Below are 14,798 nucleotides of genomic sequence, written 5' to 3'. Positions count from 1 at the left end.
AACAAGCCAAACCACACCTTGGTCACACCAACCCTTTTCCGCCCTGAAGATGTCCAACGCCATCTTAGTCTGGACTGTCAAAGGTGATTTTAACGCTAATTGTTCCGACAATCCATTTATAACATTTCCTGGTCAGATTAGCCAATCCCTGCACACTGGAATAAACATAATCAACATGATCAACATTTTTCCTGCGTGTTTTTTGACCATCTTATTGATTCCAATGCTCCATCCTTATGTGGTTTGCTACATTATGTTTATCTAGAACTCCACTCTGTCTCTAAATGTTTGAAGAATTTTTCATGTTTGGGGTCAAGTTTTAAGAATTTGACCATTCGTGAAATTAATGGTGTTATTGTAACATGGTAGACTAGTGTGCCTGTGTTAATTCAGCTCCATATTATTGTGTGAAGTTGCACTGGGTTGGGAGTGGTTTTTTGTGTGTGTGTCACATTTTTGGTTAGCCAATGGCTGGAATGGGGTTGGACTAATTAGAGGCAGGTGTACTTGATTGCACTGATACACTGGTCTACTTATAGCCCACACTACAAACACTGCTGTGTCATTTTGTCTCTCTGTGCATGTATGTAATGTGATAATCTGATATGTTTGGGATGGATGGGTTTTGCACTATGAATTTTATACTGAAGGTGTCATTTTGTCTCTCTGTGCAGGCCAGGGCCTATTATATGCCACAGCCTAAAGGCAGCATAGTTGCACAGGTTGGAGTGATCACTGGCTATATGCTTGCAGGGTGGTGGGTCTCCAAGGACAACTTCTACCCCTGTTAAAGGCAACATGTGGAGTGCAACTGGCCGTGTGGCATAGCTGGCTCTGACCTTGGGACTGTGTGTTTTTATTTGATTCATGAATAGGACACTGGACTGTTTTATCTTTTATCTCTTGATATTTTTTGTCACTAAATTATCTTTTAGAATTTTATTGACTGTCATCGTTTTGCCCACGACTGAGACGGTTGGTCAGACCTAAAATCTTTCTTTGGGTGTGTTACATTATCACCCCCATCGGGGCTTACCTTTCCCACTTCTGATGATATTCCTCCCTATTCTTTGCAAGTACCCGCTTTTGGTGGCGAGAAACTGTTGGTGTGGTCAAGTGGGCGCTGTAAAAACAAAAGCTCAGGACAGAACAGTTATCAGTCACGTACTTCATACAAAATTAGCATATATTGAATTTCATATTGATCCTCTGAGTGTAATGGTACATTTTAATTTTTCTTTATTTTGCTCTTATTCTTGTGCAGCACCACATGCCCCTGTCTGTCGGTTCTATCTTACTTTTCTAAATTATTGACTATTTCAATGGAGAACCTAAATGACGTGGACCAGTGTTTGTCATTACATATCTATATTTTGAATGTGACAAGTCTATCATTCCCCTGTTATTCATAGACATCAGTAGAGTTTTTGACTTTTTCTATCTAAATTAATTGGCTTTTTTTTTTTTTTTACAGTGGCCTGCTATGGTTAATAATAACATGTTCAGTCTTGAGTGAAATCAAAGCTTCTCTTCACTTTAGCATTTAACATTCCCAACAATATAATGTGCTGCATTAATCGAAACACAGCTAATAAAACCCAATTTTCTTAATGGAAACATCAGTAGCTCAAAATTAGCAACCAAAGGGTTAAGTCTGCAGTTCACACTCATGTGACGCTGCAGCCTCCCCCCTTAGCCTCTGTCCTCCTACTCCTGCAAAAACAAAACAAAGCGAGACAAAACATCCACCCTTCTTTTACAGGCGAGGTGAATTGTTTGTAGACATGTACTAATCCTAAAGTCGGTATCGTTTTTGTCTCAGTATCAAGTCAGTTAAAACTTTTAGTCGTCAGTCCATCACAGTCCAGTCACATGCATACATTCACACACATTCATACCAGATATTGCTGATAATGGAGTCTCACGCGGAACCTATTCGAGGCTCCATCACCAGCAAGATGACGTCATCATTTTAAAGGAAAAACAGTTCCTTGTTTTTTGGACTGGATTGACTCGCTGCAATCCTTTTAGGCTCAGGACTTCTCATGTGATCAATGTCCCATATAAGTGAATTTCTCCAGAGCCCATTATAATCATGGAGAAAAATACTTTGCGACTGTTTCTAGTAATCATGTTTTATAGCGCTTTAAAGTTCAATCTCTCAGGCCTGGATTAAAGAGCTGATTTGTTAAATCAGAAACTCACAAAATACCAAAATATCACCACCGGTGGATCACTCCTCTCAGATGTTCTTATTTCAGTGCACTGTGACAAAAGCAAAGACAAACGTAACCAATAAAATACTCATATAATAACAAATACTGGGGCCCGTTGGAAACATGTCCAAGCATAAAACCATCTTTCTCTCTCTTAGAGGAAGAAAACAATCCAAACCTCACTGATAAAATCAACCTAGTGTTAAGCAAAACCCAAAATCAACCAAAACTTCACCAGAAAGTTTTTCTCCGTCCCGGGACAATATTGTGTAAGCATACAGGTACCGTAACTTCTTTTTGCACTGACAAAAACGTGTTGGACTTATTTGATTCAATAGTGGACACTAGTTGCACACAAATGTTTTGCTTTGGTAGAAACTTAAACAACTGAGTTAAATCAACACAACCTTTTCATTTTCAGTTAACCTGTGTATTTTGAGTTCATATTACACGATTAAAACATGTTCAGATGGAGTAAGTTGAGCTCCTGGAATATTTTAATCCTTCACAATTCTGTCCTTTTATTTCAACACTATTCAATAACTTTTATCCAAATTCTACTTGGTCCCTTAAATACTACATGTTGTCTTCATATTGCCTACGGTTCAACAAAGTCTAAATTCTGGTTACCATAAAAATTAAATGGGTCTACAACAACTACCATCCTCCTATCTTTATCCTAATTGCACGAGGGCTGGGAAATAACTCTAAAGTGATAGGTTACGAGGCAGGGTGCACCCCGAACCGGTCACCAGTCTATCACCTAGAAACAAACAACCATTTACACTTACATTCACGGATAATTTAGAATCATCAATTAACCTAACTCTAACAGCTGCATGACTTTTCACTGTGGCAGGAAACCAGAATACCCAGAGAGAAACCACTGCAAACTAGCCAGACTGTGGACTTGCACCCAGGACCTTCTTACTGTGGAGCAAAAGCACTCACCAGCATGCCAACAATGTAGGAAATACAGGGAAGCTATGATTTCCTGTTGAATTTTGTACAAATCTTTAAAGCCTGAGGCAATTGTGTTAAATACATGTAGGATGCTTACATAAATCCGAGGGCTGGCCCCCTTTTCTTCTTTTTATTTTATATTTTATTATTGTTATTATTTTTATTTTTATTTATTTATTTTTAGTGTGTTCCTCCTTCAATTAAATCTCAATCACAAAAATGTGGCGCTCCGAAATAAGGCTCACACCGTTAATTCATCATTTTCACTCTGTACCACTGCTCCTTATCAGGCTGTGTGAAGCACAGTAAACAATTCAGTCGAGGCCTTGAGCCATAAACAGACATCACTCACAGACATTGTTTTCATAACCAAACTGCTCTAGACCCTGTCCCCTAAATCTGCACAAATGCCCTCTGGGTGACATGAAATGCATTTAACCAATTAAACAATCAATGGCTTCTTGTTGTTGTAACAAATTCTGTATTTGGACGTTTGTGTGCAGCATTTTGCGTATCAGCATAGCATTTGTTAGTAAAGCATTCTTCATTGCAGCAGCGTGTGTGTATCACTCTTCATTGCACAAACATGTGTGTGTGTGTGTGTGTGTGTGTGTGTGGATCACTTCTCAGTGAATTGAATCAGCATTTCGATTTGTGTGCGTGTGTGTGTGTCATCTCTCTGTCAATCAACAAGTGCATATGTGTTCATATGTGTGTTTCTCTTGCTTCTGAGTCAGTGTATGTAGATGTGTGTGTTTGTGTGTGTGTGTGTTTGTGTTCATCACCTTCCTGTTCTGGTATTCTGGGTAAACCACGGCCTGAAGCGTACCCTGGGGTCCTGCTCTCCTCCTTTTCAGTCCGTTTGGGTCCATTGGTGCTGCTGCCCAAAGTTCTCTCCATACTGGTTCTGGCCCCAATTGAGGCAGTCCTTTTCTCCAGTTTCCTGCATCTTCTCCTTGTCCAGCTCCTCCTTAACTTGACCCTTTTTGCTTCTGTAGGTCCTTCAGGGTTTGCTCCTGGTGTTGGAGCTTCTCGTCAGGTTTGACAACCTCCTGCTCCAGCAAGCTCCGGCCTGATTTAAAGTCCTGTATCTGGGACTCCAAGCCTGACTGATGGGTTCGATTAGCAGCCAGCTCCTCCTGAGGCATGCTCAGTTTCTGCTCTGATGTCTTGAGCTCTCACTGAGGGCAGAAACCTCAGAGTCTTTTCCGTACACGTCAGATTGAAGTTTTTTGATGTTTTCCTTGCTTTGCTCCACGGCCTTCTGCAGCTCTGCTGTTCGGCTCTTCTCAGAGGTCAGCTCCTGGCTGAACCCCGACACCTGTGCCTTCAGCTTATGTTCTTCTGCTGCTTTTGTCCAATCTGAGGTGCCTTCTGACCTCAGTCACTCCTCGTGTCTCTGGCACGCCCTTTTTGCTGCCCGATCCTCCGTGTTGGTCCATCACTGTCCTGCACAGTTTTAATGCAGAGTTGTTAAGGTCAGCATTCTTTTGCTCGGCCTCACTTATCATCAGGGCTTAATAGGCGTCTCGTCACAGCTCTGTCAGCTGAAGCTGTCTGGAAATCTCCCCCGTGTAGTGAAACGGGCCTTGGATTTAACGTTCTCCGTCTCCGCTGCATGAGATCTCTTTCCTGCAGCACTGTTGACATTCTCAGGCTGTTGTTGTGAGTCCAGCTGCTGTAGCATTTGGTCAGGGTCACATCAAAGATGGTAGAGGGGAGAGCAGGAGTCCAGGTCAGCCTCGGCTTTCAGGGCCGACAAAGCAGCCTGTAATTAAGCATAAAGAGAAAAAACAAAAACAAAACAAAAACAGACGAACAGGAAAATGATGTTGTTTGAAAATAATGTTGTTTTGGCTATGTTATTCAGAGAGGGGCCAGGCCCTGTGTCAGCCTTCTCCCCCCCTTTTTTTTGTTTTTTTTCTCACTATATAATCAACTCATAACCCACCAAGTTGACAGGACAACACAGGTACACGTTAAAATTCTTAAGATCATGTTTAATAATTCAAAAAAGGAATTTTATTTTATTCAGTAATCTCTTGTATTAATCAATCACAGGAACACATGTCACAATTTGACTCTTTTAACCACTAAATTTGTTGTTTCATCACTGGTTTGTGATTTACCAGTGTCTGTCTTTTTGAAGTCAAGTTGTTGTCCTGCAACCCAGAGAGTTTATTTGTTAGTAGTGGATAGACTTTATCATTTAACATCAGGTGTATGTTAAGTTTTGCTGCTTTAACCTTGCTGGAAAATTTTCACGTGTTCATGAGTGTAAGCTGTTTCTTCATTGCGTGTATGTGCGTTTGTGGGTGGGTTATTTTAACTTTTTTCTCAAACAAGGCATTTCTCTAATTGTGTATGTTTTTAATTTTGTTTCCCAAATTTTGATTTCCCACCTTAAATAACAGCATTCCATGTCTTCAGCCAGGAATTAGAGCTTGCTTGTGAGATTCAGGGACACATGGTGCCAAAAACAATTCAGTGAAAAACTTGCCTGAAAATTTCCAGTGATGGTAGCCGATAACTGGAGGAGAAGATGTCCTTTAAGCTTCTTTTTTGGGTGGGGACAAAGTGAGAGGTCAAACTGTAAAATTTTGAGCCAGAGCTTGGCCTGTGTGTCGTCCCAATTTTGTTAATCTATCCTTTTGCTGCTGTACTCAGGTTTCCAGGTTGAGAGAAATCCACCTGTATTAAGAGACTAAAACATTCATTTACTATTTTTCTGAAAACATCCACTTACTATTTCTTTTCTGAAAACATTCACTTACTATTTCTTTTCTGAAAACATTCACTTACTCTTTCTTTTCTGAAAACATTCACTTACTCTTTCTTTTCTGAAAACATTCACTTACTCTTTCTTTTCTGAAAACATTCCTTCGCTTCATCTGCCTAGATTTTACTCTCTCTCTTGGTGCATAGTTCACACAGTCAGGCAGTTGCCTTCTATGGGCATGCAAGTTTCCGGTCACTCACCCCCAGCAGCTGCGAAGCCGTCTCTCCCATATCAAAACTCAGCCAAACATTAAACATTCACCGTAGTGATTTAAAACTTTATTTGTAATATTATAATCAACAAAATCAGCGTTTTAATTACAGGCATGTATCATTGTTTGCAAATCATATTTATAAAACTCAATAACACGCTAAACAGGAAGTCCTCTGTGGGCTTCACAGCAACCACCTCATTTGCATGTTCACACACTATCTAAAAATAGCTCGCAGCACACTGTCGTCACACACAGCCTCGTTTCACACTCAACTCTATATTATATTACAAAGACGTCTTATATTTACAATCACTCTCAGGCCTGAAAGTTTTAGCGCCTACACAATTTTGACAAATTTAAGATAACGGGTCCAACCGAAGAAAGTCCAACTTTTTTGTAATCAATTAACCAGTATCAGACTCGAACTGTATCTGGCCTCATCTCTAAAGTCCCTACGTCAATTTACAGTGCCCAAAAAAGCGCAGATAAGGAGACTCGAACTCCTAGTTATTCTGGAGTGCCCCAAGCTCCACAGTGACCAACTGAACTAACCCTGTTCGCCGACAGGTCAAGGTCGCGCGTCCGCGGCCAGGAGGGAGCGTAACCTCCGGGCTATGCGCCTCTTAGTGGACTCTAACCACCGTTCTAACAAAATTTATAATACTTTTAAACCGCCGTCAACCCTCTAAAACAAGAGTATGACCGACGCAGATGCAACGTTATGGACAATGGAGCCTCTAACTCTCAACATGGCCAACACAGATGCAATCCTTTAAACCAATGGAGACTCTAACTCACAAAATGACCAATTCCCTATCCAACTACCTGAGACTCTAACTCAGTATTATTTTCCTTTACCTTGGGACTCTAACCCAGTATTATTACCTTTACCTGAGACTCTAACTCAGTATTATTACTTTATCTTGGGACTCTAACCCAGTATTATTACTTGTAACCTTACTTCAAGTTTCAAAACTCATGAGATTTTTCATCAAAATCAAAACAGACACTCACCGGCAACTTTTACTGAATAGACATTTAATTTTATCGTCCAATTCAGCACACTTCGGATAAAATCAACAGGCCTGTGCCTACCTCTTTTATAAAGGCGCCTGTCCACTCAGTTCGATTGCCGGATAATGTCTGCCCGTCTGACCACCTCGGACCGTCCAAGCCTCCAAAACTTCCATCCCAATACCACAGGACGAGCCCCCAAAACTGTTACGGATTCAAATATTGGGAATGGATACAAGAGGAAAACCAAAATAACCACACTGGTCCGGCCGGGTCAAGTCAAACGATGATTTAATGAACACACGCGTGGGAGATGGACACCATACAGCAGACAGCATCAGATCTCAAAATGGTGGAGCCTTGATCAAACTCTTATAGCCTCTAGTGGCCCCCACCTAATCATAAAAGCCTAAACATTCACATTCTTTCTCTCACACAGCGCCTAAGCTACAACCTTGGCTCCCTGTTTATCTGCTCCTGCTGATGGGGCAGAATGCTCTGTTCTCTTCTAATCAGACAAATGAGACGATGACTTTCTGTGAACAATATTTTCTTATAACTCAGCAGTATAATGCATCACAAAACAATATCATTCATTCACAATAAATCAACAGTCTAATATAATGCAAATCAGTTTACCAAATGTAATAGTTATCACCTTCTTCTAATTCAGGAGCATAATGCAAACTAAAACTACATAATAATTCACAATCTTTAATTAGGGGTCTAACATGGCATAAAATAATATCATAATCCCACAGGATTTATTGTCTTCACAGTTCTAGTCACATAACAGCAACTGTGCTTAAAAAACACATAACATTTACACTGCTTTTCCAACCACTTCAGAAATTTCTCTGTGGAGAGTTAAAGGTATATTATATAACAAAAATAATTTAATATTTTCTTATCTTTCTAAATTCCCATTATTGATTATTTACCACTATCAGCTGTTGTTTTGGTCTTCCAAGAGGTCTTGTAGCTTTTTTGGGCTTCTTGTTATGAGTCTTCACATGTGCTTGATAACCCTGATAATAATAGAAACACTTCCCGCACATCTTACACGTGTACGGGTTCTCTCCAGTGTGAACTCTCAGGTGGGCTTTAAGAGTATCTGCTCTGGAGTAACGTTTACCACAGATCGAGCACAGGTGAGGTCGCTCTCCGGTGTGAGTTCTGAGGTGCAACTTTAGATAGGAAGACCGTGAAAACGCCCTCCCACACTGATCGCAATGGTAATTCTTTTCTCCGGTGTGAGTGAGCATATGTATTTTAAGCATTTTAGCCGTAGTGCAGTGTTTCCCACAGGCGGAACAGAAGAAAAGGGAATCTCCTGAGTGGAGGCGCATGTGGATTTTAACGCCATTTTCCTGTTTGAATCTCTTGCCGCAGTCGGGACATGCGTAGGGTTTCTTGTGAGTCTCACGGTGTTCCTCTAGCTGATGTTTCTCAGGGAAGTCCATTCCACACTCCCCACACACGTGAACTGTAGCAGGCGATTCTTTGGGCTCGCTCTTCTTTTGAACTAAGGTCCACTTTGGAAGCTCACCTGTGAGGAGGAACAAATACAGTGACCGATGGGCAATTAAATAAAGAAGAAACACCGTGATACACAAGAAGAGAAACTCGACAGATGCTTTCATGAGCACAACTGACTTAATCACATGACTGCTTGTGGTTAAAGTGTCCTGAGCACAGCGGGAGGTTCCTCTCACCTCTGTGAACTTTCATGTGTGTTTTGAGGTTTCCACTCTGGGTGAATCCTCTCCCACATATGAAGCATTTGAAAGGTCTTTTTCCCGAGTGAATCACAAGGTGGCGCTGCAGTGCATTGTACCGAGGGAACACTCTACTACAGGTCTGACACTTGTAGATCTTCTTCGGTCTGCGAAGCGCCTGCGGCGGTTTTATCTCTTCGGTCTTGTAAGCGAGGCCAGTGTGCTCACTGGTGGATTCTGGACTCGCACCTAAAAATTCTCCTGAACAAAAATAAATACCTGAAAATAATAATAATAATAATATTCAGAACATTAGTGTGAATATGGAAGGCATCGAGCAGAAGCAGCAAAACTCTGTTTAGATTACTGCTGCATTAAAGAGATAAAAACATTCTTCTGATTCAATCACGCTTATATGCAAAAATTGAAACATCAAGAGATTTTTCTGCGACCTTAAAAATCTTTTATGGCCAGCAGAGGATTTTTTTATGTCTTGTGGATCGGATCTTATAAAAAGAAAATATGACATCAAAATAAAATAGTCTAACTTACCTGTAGGTGCTGCTCTATGATCCTGCTCCCGTGTTTCAGCTCTGTGGCCTTCCTCTGTTTTCCACTGTGAACACATGAAGTTTGAAACTGTCAGCATTTGCCTGAGCAAAGGCTCCACAGTGGAGTGGTTATCACATTTGCCCAAAAAACAAACGATGTCAGGAGGACTCACAGATCCTTTTGAGGTTGTGCATTTGGTATAAAAGCTTCAACATGTAGAACTACTCGCTGTGGTGCGCTGCATGTTGAAGTTGCGGTACTTCAACATGTGGGTGTTTCCGAAAGGCACAATTCATTCTGGGTGATACATCTGGGTTTTGAACCGACATGCTCTCATATTTGTACAATACTCCAGGGTCTCCTCCCATTAGGAGATACCCAAACCACTTTAACTGGCTCCTTTCTATGTGGAGGAGTAGCAGTATTGACTGACCGAGCTCCTTGCCCTACCTCTAAGGAAGAACCCAGCCAGTCTTCAAAGGAAACTCATTGTGAAATGAGTTTAAATCAACACCTTTGCTTTTACTTTCAGCTCTCTCCAATCTATCTGTGAACTGGTTCCAGAGCCCGAGCTATGGACTGAGGTGAGCTTGACTACATCTAGTCGGTATCTCACAAAAGCGCCGGCTCCTTCCCCACCAGAGAGATCACGTGCCACGTATCAGATTTGTAAGCCAAGGATCAGAAAGCCAGGGCCTCCGCCTCTGACTGCCACAGATCACCGAACACCTATGGCCTGCTCTGTGAGTTGTGGGCCCATAAGAGGATGGACCCACATCATCCTTTTTCAGGTTGAGCTACCAAATGCTTATCCCCAAGCCTATACCCTGAGTCTGGCTCCAGGTAAGACTTCAGTAAACCTGTCCCGGGTACTCTGTCAACTATCGATTTATTTTTCTGTAAAGGGGTCCATTATGGAACAAACAAAATGGAGTGAAGGGCTGCAAGGTAAAGTATAAAATAACGGGGATTATTTTGAACCATGAATCATTCCAAACTGTTCTATGAGAGTCCAATAATAAAACTTTGGAGCTTGTAATCACTGATAATAGTGTAGGTCCCTTTAAAAAGGTCCATCCTCTGAAGGTTTTTAATGCATGTAGTTTTTCTGTGTAGCCCTGAATCACACCCCGCCTCCTTAAATAGGTGCACAGCTATCAACAGTTTAAGAAGTCCTAATCTATAAGGTGTAAATTTGCTCACTTGGAGGTGTTTGTTGGCAGCATTCATTTCCTGGTTTCCAAGCTGATGATGAGGCCTGTTTCCTGTGGGAACAAATGACACAAAAATCAGCATAACATTATAGATACCAAGTTACAGAGAAAATAATGACAACTTCGGTGTTTAACTTTTCTCCAGTGACTTGTGGGGATGTGTTGCCATCGTAACAAAGAAAACCTCAGGAGGATAGCACATGTCAACTTTTTTTTTTTTTTTTGAGAAATCCACTATCAGCGCTGTTAAAACTACAACTTCTTTAAACTACAGCATATTTACAAAAAACGATTTGCTATAGTAATATTGTTTTACTCAACACTTCAAGCAAACAAATTTTAAAAAGAAAAATTAAAGATGTGTAAAAAACTTTGTCAGGTTACATTAACTCAAGGCCTACTTGCCTTTCCTGTGTAAAAGTGTTCAATAACATTTTTAAAATACTGGCTTGAACTCTGTTGTGAATAAAGAGGCTGAACCAACATGGCCACAGTGTTTTTAATTCAGAAGCAGCATTACATGACAGAAAGTTGAAAATAATCCCCATTTATTGCGTACTAGGACCCGGTTCACCCACTCAGCCCAGTGACTCTCTGAAACTGTAACTTCCTTCCTTTAAAAATCTGTTAAATATTCTTTTAATTTTGAGAAAACTTCATGGGGCGATCTCGATATGGCGTCTTAAAAAGCTAAATTTTGACCCACTGCATGTGCTTGAAAGGCTTGTAACTCAGACTTTTTTCATATTGTCAAAGTAACACTTATGCCAAAGTTAAAAGACAGAGTTGTCGGTGATTTACATAATCAGTGTGATCTTCTTGACTTTGTTCACTGTCTTATTTCAGAGTTGCTGCCAACTTTGAAACGACAAATTTACATTGTGGTTGCTAGGCAACAGCCAAAATGACCTGGGCACTCACATGCTAACAGCAGGTATAAGTAAGACTAGGTTTGTTTGGTGAATGCTGTACACAATAACTATCCTACAAATTGGTCCAAACAAAAACCAAGTTATCAGTGAAGACCAGGCTTCATAACGATCTGTTGATACACTCGACCCAGAGACATTTATATAAAATCCTTCTAATCTCACACAACTGCTGCTGGTGTTTAAAGCAGTCAGCAGTAAATAATAGATGCAGGATAACCAGTTTTGTCCTCACTCTGGACTTTCGTTTTTTCCATGCCCCCTGGCAGCTGCTCCGTTGGCTCTGCAGTTTCATGTGAAGCGTCCCCTTTGCTGATAGACTCTGGAGCATCCGACTGCATTTTAGTTTTACTGGCACTGCCACCGCTGGAGGAACAGGGAAGACAGTGAGAAAAATGAAACAACTTTTCATGAACCTGAACTTTTAAATGAAGGGCTTACTGAATGTATACTGGAGGGATGTAGTCCTCATCCTTATTGTCACTGACGCCATCCTCATCCTCTGATGTTGAAACGTCTCCTTTGTCCTCGCCCGGAGAACACACCCAGTCCTCTGCACGGTCAACACTACAGCGAAGGAAAACGAACATTATTGCAATGACTTATAAGTTGATGTAAATATTATGTGTATGGGAATTACAATGAAATTGAAGTCATCATCAAGTTTGAGGGATGACAAATAGCTTTGCAGTTTTATGCATACTTGTTTTGGACAAGTTGATTTTTCACTCATTAAAAATAAGCATTCCATTTACGGTAGTGTGAATTTGTCCAATTACATATGAGACCTTGAAAAATACAAGACTGTATAGAAAAACTTCTGCAATTCTGCTAATGTACTACTTTTTAAAAAAACATAAAAGTCTGCAATTCATTCAGATTATGACTGTTTTATTGAACTTTGTCTGTCAATACAGGATCTAACTGTACAAGGTATGCATATATGTCTGACCTAGAAATGATTATCTGTTACAACAGTATAATTAATTTAAAAAAAACCCTTATAAATACTATTAATAAAAAAACATATACCTTGACATTGAAACCTGAGCAGAAGGTTTTTCTGCTTCACTGAAACTCAGCTCTTCCTTTTCAAAGTCAGCATCTCTGCAGAAAATCAATTCATGGAGGTCAAACTAAAATCCAGAAAAATTACATCTGGTTACTAATTATTTAAATAATTGCACAAAAGCATAGTATGCAAGAGCTAACTCATAACATGGAAAACAAAAACATTATAACCTGACGTTTTGACATTTTTTCCCTTCCTGGTAAACTCTCTCTTCTAAATTCTAAATTTTCAATCACTCAGCATTTTACTTATTAGGGTGATCACTGTCACACTACACGCTGAGGAAGGACAACTGTGTAGGAGGGATACCCACAATCCTTCACTTTGCATAGATAAATGCCCACAAATGGGGTCAGTTGATGTATTTTGAATTCTGCTTTACATAATGATGGCCAAAGCGTTAACGTTGAGGCTTCAAAATGCAGTGTTCCAGAGCACTCGGTGATGTGCTTACATCCATCTTTGATATACAGTCAAGGGTTACAAACAATTACCATATTACAGATTAAGTGTGGGAAAAATATTTATTTGAATAACAAACATTTGCACAATTAATCAAATGTATTGCGGTTAATGAAATATTTACTTTTGTGTGCCATTAATTTGAGTATGATGTCAACAACTCAAAAACTTTCTTAGACTTTATGATGTTTTTCCAACTTGATTAGGGCGTTTATGTTCTTTTTCCTTTTTCCATTTATTGAAACACAACGTGAGTGCATAAGCCAGTGTACACCGGTCCCAAGCCTGGATAAAGGAGGAGGGTTACATCAGAAAGGGCTTTCGGCCAAATCCAACATACAGATAATAAAGAATGAGATTTCCATACAGAGGAGGATGCTAAGGTGAGATGGAGGGAGATGATCCACTGTGGCGACCCCTAAAGGGTGCAGACGAAAGAAGGGGGTCTTTTTGAATGCAAAGGAGACTATTAGGGCTGGATATCGTCACTGATTTCTAGAATCGATTCGATTCCGATTCACAAGGTCCCAAATTGATTCGATCCACAATTTGATTCAATTCTATTTTGCCTCAGACAGTCAGAAATATTATAATTCTGATCAGTACATTTACATATTTTTGTATCTATAAAAAGGAAGCTGACACTCGCAAGACTTTATCAAAGGTGTGAGCATCACAGCAGATGCCTTTGTGTCAAATTAGCTGAAGATAAAACACAGAAAAACATGAAGGTGATTTTCCTGGCCTGGGATTTTATAAAAATATTCTGCAGTACATCAAAAACGAAAGAAAACCATTAATCAACACATGAACATTACCTCAGCTTTAGCTCAGTGAACCTATTTCTAAAGCTCATGCTGCTCTTTATTCACATCTTGTAGCTCCACATGTATGATTTGGCAGTTTTGTTTTGTTTGTTTGTTTTTTTTTACACCGGATGTCCTTCCTGACACAACCCCTCACACTCACGCGCTCATCACAAACCTCAGTACTGGGAACAAGCTAGCATTAGCCCAACGCAACATCCCTCACAAGATATGCGTCATTTCAGCCAGTATGTTGTGTTTTATCTGAAGCAAAACGAAATGAAGCTGTGCTATTATTATTACCATTATATTTAGGGGTATTATTACCTGTCCAGCAGAAATGTCGCGAACTCTGCATCAGTTTTGAACCCTTTCAGTTCCCGTATCTCCCTCCACCTCTGAAAAGCGGCTCCGATGTTTATCCTGGCTTCATCTGACACTCCCTCCTCAACCCGCTCTTTGTCTGCGACCTTTTTCCTCTTATTTTGCTGTGCCGTGTTTGATGTTATGAGGAACAGAGGAACGGGCTCTTCGTTTGATGTCTGAGCTTGCTCCTCAGCCATTGTGTTTGTAAACTTTTGTAAACCTGACGGTGCGATTAAAGAGAGCATGCGCGGAGAACAGGGGCTGCGCAGCGCGTTCATGATCAGCGTCTTCCTCGAGTGCGATATAAATGTTTTTTTTTCTTTTTTAAAGTTCTAATATCTTTGTAATTACATGGATTTGATGGATTTAATTTTATGCAGTTATGTAGTTTTGTTTTTGTATTTAGTGAATAAATTAATAACGTTAGAGAGCTAAAATTGGGCAGTTTTTCTATTAATAAGAAGTGCATCATTATCCTGGAATGTTTTAAGCC

General features: G+C 40.2%; 1 protein-coding gene and 1 long non-coding RNA gene across 2 annotated transcripts; one reads left to right on the top strand and one right to left on the bottom strand.

Moving 5' to 3' along the window:
• Positions 1–464: 464 nt before the first annotated feature.
• Positions 465–4,992, top strand: LOC146517322 (uncharacterized). The gene is made up of 2 exons (XR_014874498.1): positions 465–559; positions 651–4,992. It is a non-coding gene; the product is annotated as an uncharacterized LOC146517322 (long non-coding RNA).
• A 573-nt stretch (positions 4,993–5,565) lies between these two features.
• LOC146517321 (uncharacterized) lies at positions 5,566–14,718 on the bottom strand. Its single transcript, XM_085162276.1, has 8 exons — positions 14,267–14,718; positions 12,632–12,706; positions 12,041–12,166; positions 11,835–11,965; positions 10,660–10,721; positions 9,457–9,520; positions 8,902–9,183; positions 5,566–8,735 (listed from the first exon to the last, which is right to left on the bottom strand). The coding sequence occupies exons 1-8, from the start codon at positions 14,581–14,583 to the stop codon at positions 8,113–8,115; spliced, it is 1,680 nt and encodes a 559-aa protein (XP_085018402.1). The 5' UTR covers positions 14,584–14,718; the 3' UTR covers positions 5,566–8,112.
• Between the last annotated feature and the right edge of the window lie 80 nt (positions 14,719–14,798).

This window comes from Neolamprologus multifasciatus, chromosome 6 (assembly GCF_963576455.1).
Source record: "Neolamprologus multifasciatus chromosome 6, fNeoMul1.2, whole genome shotgun sequence".
NCBI classification, from domain to species: Eukaryota; Metazoa; Chordata; class Actinopteri; order Cichliformes; family Cichlidae; genus Neolamprologus; species Neolamprologus multifasciatus.
The sequence above is the reverse complement of the archived record's forward strand: the minus strand, read 5'-3'. Positions and strand labels throughout refer to the sequence as shown.